A 14,125-nucleotide genomic window follows, 5' to 3' on the forward strand; every position below is an offset into this window, starting at 1 on the left:
TAGAAGACCTGTCATTTTGAGCAGCAGACTGAACCATTATTTTTTCTCTTAGCTTCTCTCCATAGTTCAAAATTTATTCAGGTTGAAGATAATAAAAATTTTCCTCTCCCCAAATCTTCCTTTTTCTGCAGATTGGCATCTCTGAATCCTTCAGCCTGTTCACAGCTTACGAAGGACATCTTATACACTAAAGCAAAACGTGCTTTCTCAGACCAGCACTATTTACCTGCTTACTATGAGCTTATTGAACCATATCTGGGTATGTAAAAGAACAGTATGTTACGGGGAAAGAGAGAGGTCTTAGCCAGAAGCTGAATGGGCATCAAATACCATCTAAGATTTGGGAATTTTCAAAGCCAAGTTGTTAAAAGTTTTGGTCTTTTCCAACCTGTAGATGCCATAAAATATTCTGGAAGGATTCTGTACCTGACTTAAAGTTGCCCAAATCAATTGTCAGACTATCACAGGGAAAATCAAACTCGTGATTTCTGGGATAGATAAGAATTGCTAGATCCACAAGAAATCAAGCTGCTAATGCTTAATGCTTATCTCACAGCCCTTCTCCATGTCACAAAACATAGATTTTTTTTTTTTTTTCTTCCCCTGTTAAGCCAATAATTTATTCACAGCCTGTGCAAACTCTTCTTACCCCTCTGTCTAATGTCTGGCATTGTCAGGGACTGGTTTAATGGCCAACACAATAACACCTCCCAGCCAAATGAAGTCACATCCGTATATTTTGCAGTTGGAACTCACTCTGTTATAGCCCCAGCCTAATACATGTTGGAGATGTCATTATAGCTCTAGCATGTAGAGGTACCCAGCTCTGCTCACCTGAGGGCTGTTCTCCATGCTCTGATATGCTTTCTCCTTCTGGTCCCAGGGGGGGCTCCTGGTGAGGATCTCAAAGCTCTAAGCAAGGACAACGTGAACATGACAGTTCATACTTTGAAGAATTTAAGAAGAGACTCTTTGCTGGTGAGCTGAATCTTGAAATTGTTTGACTCCTTGCATCCGTATTATGCTAAATAGTTGGTTTGGGTTGAGTTGTCCATTGGTGTGAATTGGGAGTCACTCCATCAAATTCATAATGATGATAGACCATTAGAAAGTGGGGAACTGGCCTGAAACTTTTTTAAAAATGTAATTTGGAGTTGTATGTGGGTGCTAAGCCAGTCTTACTGGGGAATATCTTTAGAGCAGGCTCTCGCAGCAGTAGAGGTGGGAGCAGGGTACAGGCGTCCACTAGACTACAGTCCACAGCTCTGTGACAGATCTAATGAGAACGTTAGCAGCAATATCATCAATTTTGGAAGAAAGCCCAGTGATTTGGGCAGGGACTGGGGCCTCCACATGCATGGAGGAGACTTGTCATCGGAGGACAACAGAGATAGTCTTTGAGGAACCATCATGTTCATTCCCCTAATCTAAGGCAAGAGTGTCCCAGCTGAAGCCACTCACCAGAAATTTGTCTTCTGTGTTCTTCACACATCTGCTAATAGAAACCTCATCAGTTCTTTGGTCAGAGGTATTATTTCCATTCCTGCATTTACATCTGTAATTCTTGCTCTTTGATTTCTCCTAGAGCCTGACACCTTCTGAGGTTCAGGGCTTGATGGGGATAATAAATCTTCGTGATCTGAAGAAATGGCAGAACCAGTCTCCCATCCGGGAGTGGGTCCAAACGCAGAAACAGTCAGAACTGGATAAACTGGATGTTGGACTCACTGGGGGAACACAAGAAGGCTACATCAACATCGTCCCACCCAAATTTCAGTGTACGTATTATGTTACAATCTCTGATTGTTGTGCTTTTAAATATTTATTTTTGGGTTACAGCAAGGGTCAAAACTGCCTTATGGAAGTGCTTTCAGTTGTCTGTAGAAGAGAAGTGAGTGCACCGAGCTCAAGCGAGCGGTGGCCAAGCTGCTCTGGTCCTGCTCTCAGCAATGCTTGTGCCAAGGCCCTGCTGGCTGCTCTTGGGCCTGTTGATCTGGGCTAGTGCAGACCCCTTCCAGTGGCACTTGTGACTACCTATTCAAGCAATTCTGCCGAGGAGTCTTAAGCCTTGCTGAGCACATTCTGGGTCCAGTGGAAGAAGCCATCCCGTAATCCCACTGAGAGCATCCTCACTGGCGGGATGTCTCAACTGAGCGAGTGCTTGCAGAGCTTTTTCCTCTGCTGCGTGTCAGATCTGGGATGTGAGTTTGTGGTATTTACCGTAGGTAGAAAGGCAAAGATCTTCCTGGGATGTGGCATAAAGAGATATTCTGTATATTAACTCAATAGTTTCAATAAGGCCAAATGCCGGGTGCTGCACTTGGGCCACAACAACCCCCAGCAGCGCTACAGGCTTGGGGAGGAGTGGCTGGAGAGCTGCCAGTCAGAGAGGGACCTGGGGGGGTTGATTGACAGCTGGCTGAACATGAGCCAGCAGTGTGCCCAGGTGGCCAAGAAGGCCAATGGTATCCTGGCTTGTATCAGCACTAGCGTGGCCAGCAGGGACAGGGAAGGGATCTTACCCCGGACTCAGCACTGGTGAGGCCGCCCCTCAATGACTGGGTTCAGTTTTGGGCCCCTCACTCCAAAAAGGCCATTGAATGACTCGAGCGTGTCCAGAGAAGGGCAACGGAGCTGGTGCAGGGTCTGGAGCACAGGTCTGATGGGGAGCGGCTGAGGGAACTGGGGGGGTTTAGTCTGGAGAAGAGGAGGCTGAGGGGAGCCCTCATCAACCTCTACAACTCCCTGAAAGGAGGGTGCAGAGAGGGGGGATGAGTCTCTTGAATCAAGGAACCAGCGCCAGGACAAGAGGGAATGGCCTCAAGCTGCGCCAGGGCAGGGTCAGACTGGCTCTTAGGAAGGATTTCTTTGCAGAAGGGGTTGTTGGGCGTTGGAATGGGCTGCCCAGGGCAGGGGGGGAGTCCCCATCCCTGGAGGGGTTGAAGAGTCGGGTTGAGCCAGCGCTGAGGGATCTGGTGGAGTTGGGAACGGTCAGTGTGAGGTTCATGGTTGGACTGGAGGAGCTTCAAAGGCTTTTCCAACCCAGATGATTCTGTGATTCTGTGTTCTGCCCATGGGGGAACGGCTCAATCATTCATTTCTTTGCACTCATGCCCCCTCTTTTTCCTCTAGCACCGTCCTCAGCCTCTCTGGGTGCTGTGGCCATGACACTCCACCTCCTGCCTGCTCTGCTTATCACTTTCCTGATGATGTCGGTCTTGTCTTGAAAATCTTCCCTCAAGACAAAGCAAGATGAGGAGGACCAGCCTCTGACCTGCCTTGAGGCCTGTCGGGACAATGATGCCTGGGGGGTGAGGGGGTGCTCAGTGCTAGCAGGCAACTGTTATGTAGCCCAGGGTTCACTTTTAGGTACTTTTGTCTTTCAAATCACTCAAAAAAAGAAAAAAAAAAATATCAGTGTTCTCTCTGAAGGGAAGATTTCAGACTCTTCAGAGCACGTTCTTTGCCTTTTATACAGACCAGCCCAGGTAAGGCCCAGCCATATTACTGCAACACAAACCATGTCAGTGTTTTCCTGCATAACCCTGGTGGGTTTAAGGGTGAACAAATCAGCTGTTCTGCATGTTAACGATTACATTTCTTAAATTGCCTCATCTCTTCACACTGCCAAGGCCTCTGAGTGGGAGTGAAGTTTTCTGGCTGATTGTAAATAAATAATAGAAGTAAGTAAAAAATATCAGAAGCAAATTGTGAGTTGCTGTTGTCTTCTCTTCGTTCAGACTGCCCCCACCTTTGTGTCTGCAGGTATTGGTGCAGATTAAATGGTCAGAAACCCCTGACGTGCCTGTTACTTTTCTTTTGGTGTTGACAATTCAGCCCTAGAGAGCTGAGGTTGTTCTCAGCTTCTTCATGGGGAGGTCGTAAGAGCTTTGTGTATGATTTTCAACACTTTTTTTTTTTTCTTTCTCCACTCATTGGGAATTTCTGTCCAAAAAAGCCTCAGTGCAGCCTGAATCCAGCCCCTGAAATTCCCCTTTTCCCCCAGGAGGAGAGCCTGCCTGCAAAGACATCATTAAAGTGCATAATCCATGTTTTACAGAAAGAGCAGAGCCTGGTCTGCCCTTCGCTGCAGGCTTCTGGCTGGGAAAAGACACTTGCCCACTGCTCGCAGCCCGTGGTGCTGGGCGCTGGCTGGGGTGGGAGAAAGCCCAAGGTAAGGCAGACGGTCGCCATTTGAACAGCATCCATCCCCCGAGAGAAACCTGCATTTGTTTTTTTCGTGCCTTGACTCACTCTGAACAAATGACATGCAAGAATCTCCTCAGCTTGTGGAGAATTGAAACAGTGGAAGATCTGAAAGCTGGAGGGAGAAACTCTCTTGTAGTAGAGCTATTGGAGGAGGAGACACTAAGTACTGAAAAAGCAAAAGAAGAGGAAACTTTAGATTTCAGCTAGCAAGAAAAATGACAATACACATCAAAAAACATTTGATTAGGGAAAAATAATGTTGATTGATGTTTTATTGTATAGCATTGCAACAGTAATCAAGATAAACCGTCTTCCGCTAATCATCCCTCTAACTAGGCTTCGTGTAATCTGAACAAATATTGATCAAAAATCTCCAAAGTTCATGGAACAAGTTAGAAGCAGTTTAGTGGATCTCTGAGCCGCATTGCTGGGCCATATTCTGCTTCTTTTGCAACGGCCAGTAACTCAAATCCCTGAGTTGTCCCGCTGTGCCAACAGATCCCAGTGGGACTGCTTGGAAGGAAAATACTCGGTGTGAGTAAAGCTGGCAGAACCGGGCCTGCTGTGGGCATCGACGCGGTGTCAGACCAGTCGGTATTCTGGTGGTTGTAGTACATGGAGCAACTAGCTAGTAAGTGCCTGCTGGGCTGCTTTGGGCAGGAAAAATACTTGTCCTCTCACTGCCCAGCCTCAAAAATACTCAAAAATACGAAGGAAATTCTGTGCTGGTAGCAAATGGACAAACTCTACTCCTTTCCTGGGTTTCTGCTTTTCAGCAGGGAATCTGCCAGCACCGTTATTTTGCAGGATGGTGAAAATTAAAGGAGGGATCCGGTGAGTACGGCGCTGGAGGTGGTGGTGTCAGAGGAGCGCCCGCAGCAGCAAGCTTCCCACGGCCGCGGTCAGGATGGGCACGAGGTGGGAGCAGAGCCTGGATCCCGATCCTGGGTGGAGGAGACAGAATTGGGTTATCCAGCCCAACAGCACGCGTGAGCTGTGAGGGCAGCGGGGCCGCGCCGGGGCTCGGGCACGCCAGAGGATCGCACGTGTCGGGACGGTGCTCTCTGCTTCTCCGGACATCGCCCGTACCTGCACCTCAGTTACAAACTGGCCGGGAGGAGTCAGCAGGACTGAGTCTTACTTTCACCAGCGTAAAGCAGGAGTAAATCTGAGGTGTTAAAGGAACGGATGTAGCTCTGTCAGGTTAAAAGGCTTCGGGTTTTAGTGCTTTTACAGCGATGCCTAGTCAGAAATGCTGCATGCACCTAAAATAGAAGGCTGTGTCCTTGTCTTGTGAAAAATAACACCGTGTGTTGGCATTAACAGAATTACTGGGCTTTCTGCAGAGTGGCTGGGGGGTGCCATGTGCTCAGGAGGTAACGAGACACCTTGAGCTGCACGTTGCCAAACTTGAGAGCGCACGAGGCCCAGGGGCTCTAACGCCCTGTAGGGACACATCCCTGCCTGTCCAACCAGCAACTACTTGGGCTCTTCCAGTACTGAACGTGGCCAGGAAAGAAGTGGATCAGCTATCAGTGAAGCCTTCAGCCTTGCCATTGCTCCCTGAGCCTTTCCTGACTCCGAACATTCACACCTTACCAGGTTCGGGTTGCAGGTTGATATATCCACCACCTGTTGGTCTCGGTGACGCTGGCACGCCGGTGGGTGTTTCTTTAGTGGTCTCACTGCTGGTGGTGGTGGTGGAAGAGGGGCCGGGAGATGCTGGGGGGGTGTCGGTCTTGCAAGCCAATGTTGTAGTCTTGACCGTTGGGGAGACAACACCCGCTTGGGTGGAGATGGTGGAGTTGGGACTCGGGGTGGGCTTGTGGGGATGGAGGTTCATTTCTGTGGTGGCGGGTGCAGAGGTGGAGTTAGGGCCAAGGGCGCTGGGAGCATTGGGGGTGCTTGATGCGGGGGTGTTCTGGGTGGCAGGAGCGGGGTTGGTGGTACCCCCGGGTGCTGGGGGGTTCGTAGACACCAGCGGAGCGCTGGTGTTAACAGCTGGGTTAGTGACAATGCTGGTGGTGGTGGTGGAAGAGGGGCCAGGAGATGCTGGGGGGGTGTCAGTCTTGCAAGCCAATGTTGTAGTCTTGACCGTCGGGGAGGCAACACCCGCTTGGATGGAGATGGTGGAGTTGGGAGTCGGGGTGGGCTTGTGGGGAGGGAGGTTCATTTCTGTGGTGGCAGGTGCAGAGGTGGAGTTAGGGCCAAGGGCGCTGGGAGTGTTGGGGGTGCTCAGTGGGGGGGTGTTCTGGGTGGCAGAAGCGGAGTTGGTGGTACCCCCGGGTGCTGGGGGGTTCGTGGACACCAGCGAGGTGCTGGTGTTAACAGCTGGGTTAGTGACAACGCTGGTGGTGGTGGCTCCCCGTGTGAGAGCTGGGGCAGGGACGGAGCTGGGGGAGGCCACGCTGGCATTGACAGCAGAGAGGAGGGTGGTGAGGAGGGTGGCACCGGGCGGGGGGGCCTTATTGGGGGTGACACACTGAATGGAGCAGGGGCCGGTGGTCGGAGCAGGCTGGGCAGTGGAGGTGGCAGCGGGACTCACCGCAGCACTGGGGGTGTAAGAGCGTGGGGGAGTGGTGTCAGGGGGGGTCGAGCTGGTAGCGCTTGGGGTGGAGGTCTGGGGGGGGCCAGTGCTTGATTTAGCTGTAGGGTGGCTGCTACTGGCAATAGGGGTGGGGAGGGTGGTGGGTGTGGGGGTGACACTGGCCGAGGTTGAGGGGGGAGGCTGGGGGGTTGTCCCAGGCTCCTCCATCCCCCCTTGCAAGCCAATTCCCAGTTCACAGTCCAGTTCCCGCTGGGACTGTCGCTTCACCCAGCGCATCACCACCGTCTCGTTTTCAGCTGCCTTCAGGTAAGGGAGGTTTTCCCCAAGCAGGTTTTTCACATCCGTGACACTGAGTTTCTGCAATACACGTACAACATCATCTCGTTCGTCCTCACAGCCGGCACCACCACAAAGCGCTTTTGTAACGGCACGGCACAGCAAGTAATAACTTCCAAAAGAAAACTTAAAATGGTAAAAAAATAGAGACTTGGTGATCTGATGGGGCTCTGGCCTCAAACCCCACTGCTCAGCCCTCGACTAGCCCTGCCCTTCAGCGGGGAAAAGAGCAGTGGTACCAGGGACATACCTGCAGTTCCTCAGGATTTAGGGCAAGAAAGGTGTCCATGTCCATGTTAATGCCAGCTTTAGCCAAATCCTTCAGGTCCTTTGCTGGAGCTCCACCTTAAAGAAAACATATGGGGCAACGTGCAAACACTCCCACCCCTTTTTGGGGGATCTGGAGGCTGATAGAGGTGTCTCTGGTGTGTTCCCCAGCCAAGGAAGAGGTATCCAACCTCTGTTGGTGTGGGAAGGAGGGCAAAGGTGGAAACACCTACCCAGGTACGGCTGAATCTGACAATAATACACTCTGGTGGTGCCAGCCTGGCCAGCAAAGGCCTCCCAGGCTTTTCTGTAGAGTTGGTCCTTCTTGGTTTGAGAGCAAGAAGAAATATTTAATTGTCCAGCAACCCTGGGGAGAGGGAGGGTCTCAGGTTAGAGCCAGGGGGCACCACCCCAAACACCAACCAAAGCCTTTTTGTGGGCAGGGGGAGGTGAGTGGTCTGTCCCTGCCTGTGGTGTGGGTGGCTCGGGCAGGAGCTGGGAGCAGGATGCGGCCACCCCACCATGGAGCGGGCAGAGCCCAAATGGAGGTGGGAGTCTTCCCCTGTGTTCCCAGGGGCCTCACAGGGCTGAAAAACATCCCTAAAAAGCACCTTACCTGATTTCTTCTGGAGAGATTTCATCAATCTGCTCCTCTTGCAGATCACACAGGTCCCTGCCACCGATTTTCTGAAGCAAGGACCCGGTCAAGGTGCCCCCCAGGGCCAGGTACCTGCTGACCAGCTGCTGGACCTGGGAAACACAATTCCCATGGTTGCACGCAGGCAGGGGAGGAAGATGCTCCGGGTGGAAAAGTGTGTGAGTTGCAAAGCCACCATGCTGCCCTCGGGCACAGTCTTTGCCCCGGAGCTGGCCTTGGGCACCGAGCAGCCCAGCTTTGGGTTGAGCAATGCCTGTCCCCCGTGGGTTTACCTGGGGAGGCTCCCACGCGCCATCCGAGGGGTCGAGCAGGGCTGAGAGCGTGTCGCTGGACGTCACCATCCACCGGCTGATCTCTGCCGCCGTGTACTGCCGGGACAGCGGCCCCAACACCTTCAGCTGCTTCTCTGGGATCACCGATGTGTAAATCTGTAGCGCCAGGCCAGTGGGGCAGAAAAAGAGGGTCAAGGAAGGGAAAAGAAGGCAGAAACAGGCACAAAGGGCCCATTCTGGTGCCATCATCCCCGCAGCCGGCGCTGCCCATCCTGGAGCGTGCCCACAATAAAAGGGGCGGGGGGCTGCGTGGGGGCTCCTGCCCTGTGTCACCCATCACCTGCTCCAGTTTTTTTTTCACGACCAGTTGGTATTCCACGGGGAGCGGCTCTTGCAGCAGAGGCCCCAGGTTTGCTTTTAAAAACTCATTGCTCAGGCACAGGTCGAACTGCTCGCTGGTGGTGTAGTCGATGAATAAGAAGGAGTCGAAGTCGGTGCTGGCTGTCAAGGGTGTGGACAGGCAGCCTGTGGGCAGGGAGGGCATGTCAGGCCTTTCCTCCCTTCCTGCCTGGCCCTGGTCCTGCCGGAGCCCCTCAGAAGAGCCCCAGTGAACAAACAGGGAATCACAATAACGCAGCTCAAGCAGGACTGCGAACCACCCTCCCACCCCCTGGCTCCCCAGCCCCTGCAGCTGCCTTATTCATGTTCATCCCTTCAAGTTATTCCTGAAGAACCTGGTGCTGTTTCTTCAGGCCATGCACGCTTTGTCAGGCAATTAAAAATGCTCCAGTAAGGTCAACTCTTCCCCTTGTCATCCCCATGAGTATCCTCTGCTCTTGCAGCCTCTTCCCCTGCCCAGGAGATTTCTCCCCACCCGGCTCCTTCCCAGCTGCCATATTCCTGCTCCCAGTTAAAAGCAGACACCCCAGTATGCTGTAAGGACATTTCCTCCGTGTCCCTGGTTTATGGGAATCCCACAGCTTTCTGCCTGCTCCTGTCCCTCTCCCCAGGGGCACCCAGATGCTGATCAGCCTGGGGGTGTTTTTCTCCCCTGAACTGGTGGTGAAGGGGAACTCTCACCGTCTGCGTCTGCGTTCCGCTTCTGCCTGGGCTGAGATGAAGCTGATGCAGCTGCAAAGGCCCGGAGGAGGGTCAGGGCCTTCTCCCGCTGGGAACGTCCCTGGCTGCCGTACGTGGCCACGATGCTCCTGCCGAAAGCCTCCCGCGCTGCCTGCCCAGGGATGGGGGGGTCAAGAGGGTGCTGGGTCCCACAGCCTCAGGGCTGGGCTGGCTGAGGGGCAGCTCGCCCCAAGGTCTGGAGTAGGGGGCTTACCTCAGCCACCAAGCTCAGCGTGGTCTTGTTCAAAGCCAGCACCAGTGGCCCCAGATTTTGCAGAGTCTGTAAATCCCAGCTTGAAGGATCCCTGTGGCCATCAGGAGAGGGACCAGCTCAGCATCCTCATGGGCTACACCATCCCTCCTGCTCATCGCCCACCCCCCTAAGAGCAGATGAAGGCTCCTTACCCATACACTGTGCCCCCGCCAAGGAGCACGGCGTTGAGAGCGTCCCGCTGGGTCCCCGTCAGCTCTGGGCAGAGCTTCAGGTTCTCCAGGACACCAGGGTCTGAGGCCGTGATGGTCTCTGGCTCCATGTCACATACCAGCGCCCCGAGGCTGCCGAGCTGCTCCGGGCTCAGGCGGCTGCTCCTCACCCCCTGGCAGAGACAAACCAGCCCTCGTACAGGGGTGTGGGGGACCAGAGCCACCCCCAGCTTGGCCCCCACTCACCAGGCAGGCCAGTGCCCCACGCAGCAGCCCTGTCCTGCGGGCTGAGCCCCTGGGCAGCAGGTCGAGGTTCCCGCGGGAAGCCCGGGCGTAAAAAGCTCCACAGGTCTCACTGTGCACCTCAGTCGAGCTGCGGGGAGGAACAGGGTGAAGGGCTCCTCGTATCCACGTAGGAGATCTTTAATGTTGGTTTTTGTGGTCATGGGGAAAGTAGTTTTAAATTGTTTCTCTCTTCTGAGCAATGAGCTGCTGAGTTGCACAGGGCTGGGGGGGCTCCTCTTACTCTGGGGAGGATGTCTAGGGCGCAGCACCCCATGTCCCCCATGCACCCCATGCCCTGGCCTCAGCCTCGGTGAGGAGAGGACTGAGGAGTCTGCAGGGCTGGAAATGCCCCGTGCGGGTATGCAAGTGTCATTTTGGTAATACTCTTCTCCCACACAGAGCTCCTGCGTGCCCCGGGGAGCACCAGGGCCATGCTGCTGAGCACTGGATGGTGTCATTCAGCACCAAAACCACAGCCCTGTGCCGCCCTCGATACTCACTCAAAGAAGAGCAGCAGGTCTGGCGGGTACCTGCCAAAATCAGCAGTCAGGTTCTTGGCAGCGAGCAGCCTGGCCAGGCAGGAGAGCTGGGCAGAGAGAGGCCAAGCAGTCAGATCCCCTTCGCCCCAGCACCCCCCGGCTCCCTGTGCCCCGCGAGGTTTGCATCCCCCTGCTCCTGTCCCTGCTCACCTGGGCACTGCTCAGCTCCTCTGTTTTGTTTTGCAATCCCTGGGCAAACTCGAGGACAGCAGCAGCGGGCAGGTCACTGGCTGGGATGCACTGGAAACCTTGCAGGATGGAGGCTGAGAGGCTGCGGTGGGGGAGGCACGGCTGTGTTTCACCACCCGCTTCAGCTCCCCAGCACCCCGGGGAGGATGAACCCCCCCCTTATTCCCTTGGGAAATTCCCACAGCCGGGCTGGTGGCGGAGGTGCCCACCATACCCCGGGCTTTGGGGGAGGGAGAAACCAGCAGAGCCTGGATTTTGGCTCAGGGGAGGCTCCCGTTGCATCTGCGTCAGCCCCTTTAGAAAGGAAATTCCTGGTGTGTTTGTGCTACAACAAAAGCCGATGCAACTGGACTCCCAGCCTGGGTGCCAGCACCAGAACCAGCTGCACAAGGCTGTAAATCCTCTCCAGCCCCCGTGACCTGTCACAGCAGCTGTGACAGGGATGTGGGGAGAAATCCACCCACACCAGCACCATCCCCACTGTTTGCACCCCTCTGAGACCCCCCCCAGCTCGTCACAGAGCCCATCAGGAGCCGGTACTTACTCAGTGTGTTGCTCAGTGGCAGACAGGACGGCTCCAATGAGCAGAGCAGCCTGGAGAGGAGGATGAGGGATGCTCAGCCCCAGCAAGGGATGGGAAGAAGGTTTTGAAACCCAGGGACCAGGATCTGACTGCAGGCAGCTGAGAACTGCAGCAGCCCCGAGGCTGCCCTGGGTTACGCGTGGGGACAAAAGCCACCACAGCCACTGTCAGGAGTTGGGACCCTTCAACAGCGGGTCTGTCCCTGCTTCCCCTGAGCTGGGGGGGGGGATGTTTGTCAGGTTTAGGGTCTCAGCCCTTGATTTGGGAGCAGGGCAGGGAGGCTGCCAGGCAGCAGGATGGGCCAGGGCTGCACAGGGGGCCAGTAGGGAGGTGATGGCTTTGCCTCCCTGGAGCTGAGGACTGGGGGAACCGCGGCAGCTCTGCTGCTCCCGGCACCGGCTGCGAGGTTTCGGCAAAGCCCCGGAGTATTCGGGGCCACGGGAGCAGCTGGTGGTGACTCACCGCTGCGGCTTTCGCGAGGTCCACGGAGAAACCTGCAACGAAGCGGGAGTGGGTTATAAATCATCCGTATGTACCGGCGGTCGGGGGCTGTTGTAAAGCAGCTCCAGGTTTAAAGTCTGGGAAGGGCCTTTTCTTTGCCAATTTAATAATGTTTAGGAAATGCTGCCGAACGCTACGCAGAGAGCAGCCCCCGTAACACCCTGCAGCCAGCACGGGCAACCTGGGGGGTGCCTCAGGGTGGGTTTAGGAGACAAAAAATGATAAATCTGCCCCTGGAAATCTGTCTGCGCAGATTTCTAACGCGGTGCTGGCTGCAGTGGGGAAAAACTCCCACTGCCTGCGGATGCTGACGGGAGCACGAGGCAGAGCGCAGGGAGTGCTAAAGCCGAGCAGGGAATAAAAAGCAGCACAGGCTGGAGCATCCCTAGTGCCGGGAGGGCGGGGAAGGGGTTCCTGGGGCAGGGTCAGCTTTAGGGAGACAAGATGGAACTCACGGAGACAGAGAGCGATGGCTGCTGGGGCTGCCTGCACCATGCTGCCTGTGCCGGGGCTTCGTCCTGGGCGCGGATGGGAGCCGTGTCCCACTCTCTGGGATGGGGCTGGCTGCTGGCTGGGCTGGGGAAGGGGCCGGGGGGTCCTGTGGCAGAGTCCCTTGTCCGATGCTGAAGCTGGAGCTGTGGGAGTTCGGTGCTCAGAGCGCCCAGCCCGTGCTCTGTGAGAGTCCGCACAAACCCCCCGCAACCGAGGGAGAGATTTAAAATCCCATCTAACAGAAAGCAGAATATCATTCTCCATCCATTATTAAAAGAAACTCTACAATAAATTGTCCTCTCTGACACCCAGAGCCCTGCTCCCACCTGTGCCCTGAAGAAACAGGGTCCCTCTCCATCCCCCAGCTCCATACAGGACCACACCAGCACAGACTGGGAGCAACCCAGTGGAGGAGAATGCGCAGGTGTTACCCTCCCCCTGTACCCAACTCCACACCCCTCAGCTAGAAACCCCCCGTAGAAAATAAATCCCCACTCTAGAAATGCCATCGATGGGCTGCTCAGCGCCGCCCAGAGCAATCTTGGAACTAGATGCGAATCATTTTTCCGCTAAGTCTCCTGATGTTCCCTAAATCCCACCGGTGGCCTTGCCGAGTCGCTCTCCGTCCGGGGGATTTGGCTCAACGATGAAGATTTGGCGCCGCTCGGCCGGGGAAGGTGCTCACCCACCCGCTCTGGCCAGGGATGGGCAGCGCCGGGGACGACTTGGCACTTATCTGCTGCGGGGTGGGGATGTTGCTCTGAAAACGGGGTGTGACGGGGCAGTTTCCCAACAGTGTTTTGTAAAGCTGCTTTCTCTCTCGGTTTTGGGTTTGTTTTTTTTTTTTTTTTCTCCTTTGTAAAGGGTCACTTTGAACTTTGGGGCAAGTGAGTTAAATCCTCTGGTTTGGTAATTTCTGTGCTCTTGGTGGAGACAAAGGTCCTCCCAGTTAGTGAAAAACCTTTGAGCACTTCAGGGGTATATTTTATCAGGCAACTGTGGTGCGGAAGAGACGAGTCCTCAGAGATGGGCTCAGCACCCCTCCGGGAGGTGCTTCCCTCATGCCCATCCTTTTGTCTTGACCACAGACAATCCCATTCCTTTTTTTACAGCTTTCTCCCTGGAATTTCTGATCCTGCTCTGAAACACCATCCAGAACATGCTGTGAAGAAGGAGACCCAAAAAGAAAGGAAGCAAAGCCTTTGCAAGGCTGTGGGATGAAAGCCCGGAGGAACCTGATGCTGTGCAGCAGCAAATGTTACGTGAGCATTTATCCTGGGAAAAGGGAAGGGCGAGAGCAGTCGCCTGGGCCGGCTGCACCACCCGCTCGGCCGGATTTGGGGGCATCGAACCTTTACAAAGGGTCCCCGGAGCCGCCGGCGCAGTGCTGAGCGGGGTTTGCCATCCCCCGGTGCTCCGGGAACGTGTCCCTGTCCGCCACCGAGCAACCGGTCCTGCAGCACCAAGGCTTGGGCAATGCCCGCGGGTGTTTCTGGTTTCTATTTTGGAAGGATTTACTGTAAAAATAGCTCTTGTTGGAGCGGTAAAATTACAGAAACTTGTTTGTTATGAGGTTGCTGGTGGGACACGGCCCCTGCCGCGGGCTCGCTGGCCAGAGGTGGCTGGAGCGGGTGGGCAGGGCCATGTCGGGGCCCCTTTGCGGGTCACTGCGTCCACCGTGTCCCCGCAGAGCTTCAAACTGGC

At 54.8% G+C, this 14,125-nt stretch overlaps 2 protein-coding genes across 3 annotated transcripts in view; one reads left to right on the forward strand and one right to left on the reverse strand.

Annotated features, from left to right (window-relative positions):
• The window catches only part of MSLN (mesothelin), a 44,657-nt gene extending 40,860 nt beyond the window's left edge, over positions 1 to 3,797 (forward strand). For both annotated transcript variants that reach the window (XM_074840810.1, XM_074840809.1), the window contains exons 31-34: positions 132 to 259; positions 884 to 978; positions 1,586 to 1,778; positions 3,133 to 3,797. In XM_074840810.1, the coding sequence (XP_074696911.1) occupies positions 132 to 259; positions 884 to 978; positions 1,586 to 1,778; positions 3,133 to 3,227 (511 nt within the window). In that variant the 3' untranslated portion in view covers positions 3,228 to 3,797. The remainder of the gene's footprint in view (positions 1 to 131; positions 260 to 883; positions 979 to 1,585; positions 1,779 to 3,132) is intronic.
• A 1,229-nt stretch (positions 3,798 to 5,026) lies between these two features.
• Positions 5,027 to 12,424, reverse strand: LOC141930450 (mesothelin-like protein). The gene is made up of 17 exons (XM_074841294.1): positions 12,385 to 12,424; positions 11,891 to 11,922; positions 11,390 to 11,439; positions 10,807 to 10,927; positions 10,618 to 10,703; positions 10,079 to 10,205; positions 9,815 to 10,005; positions 9,624 to 9,714; positions 9,371 to 9,521; positions 8,631 to 8,815; positions 8,291 to 8,446; positions 7,977 to 8,110; positions 7,594 to 7,727; positions 7,344 to 7,438; positions 6,529 to 7,114; positions 5,809 to 6,210; positions 5,027 to 5,153 (listed from the first exon to the last, which is right to left on the reverse strand). Exons 1-17 carry the CDS (start codon positions 12,422 to 12,424, stop codon positions 5,071 to 5,073), a joined length of 2,664 nt encoding a protein of 887 aa, XP_074697395.1. The 3' UTR covers positions 5,027 to 5,070.
• Between the last annotated feature and the right edge of the window lie 1,701 nt (positions 12,425 to 14,125).

Source organism: Strix aluco, chromosome 15, assembly GCF_031877795.1.
Source record: "Strix aluco isolate bStrAlu1 chromosome 15, bStrAlu1.hap1, whole genome shotgun sequence".
Taxonomy (NCBI): Eukaryota; Metazoa; Chordata; class Aves; order Strigiformes; family Strigidae; genus Strix; species Strix aluco.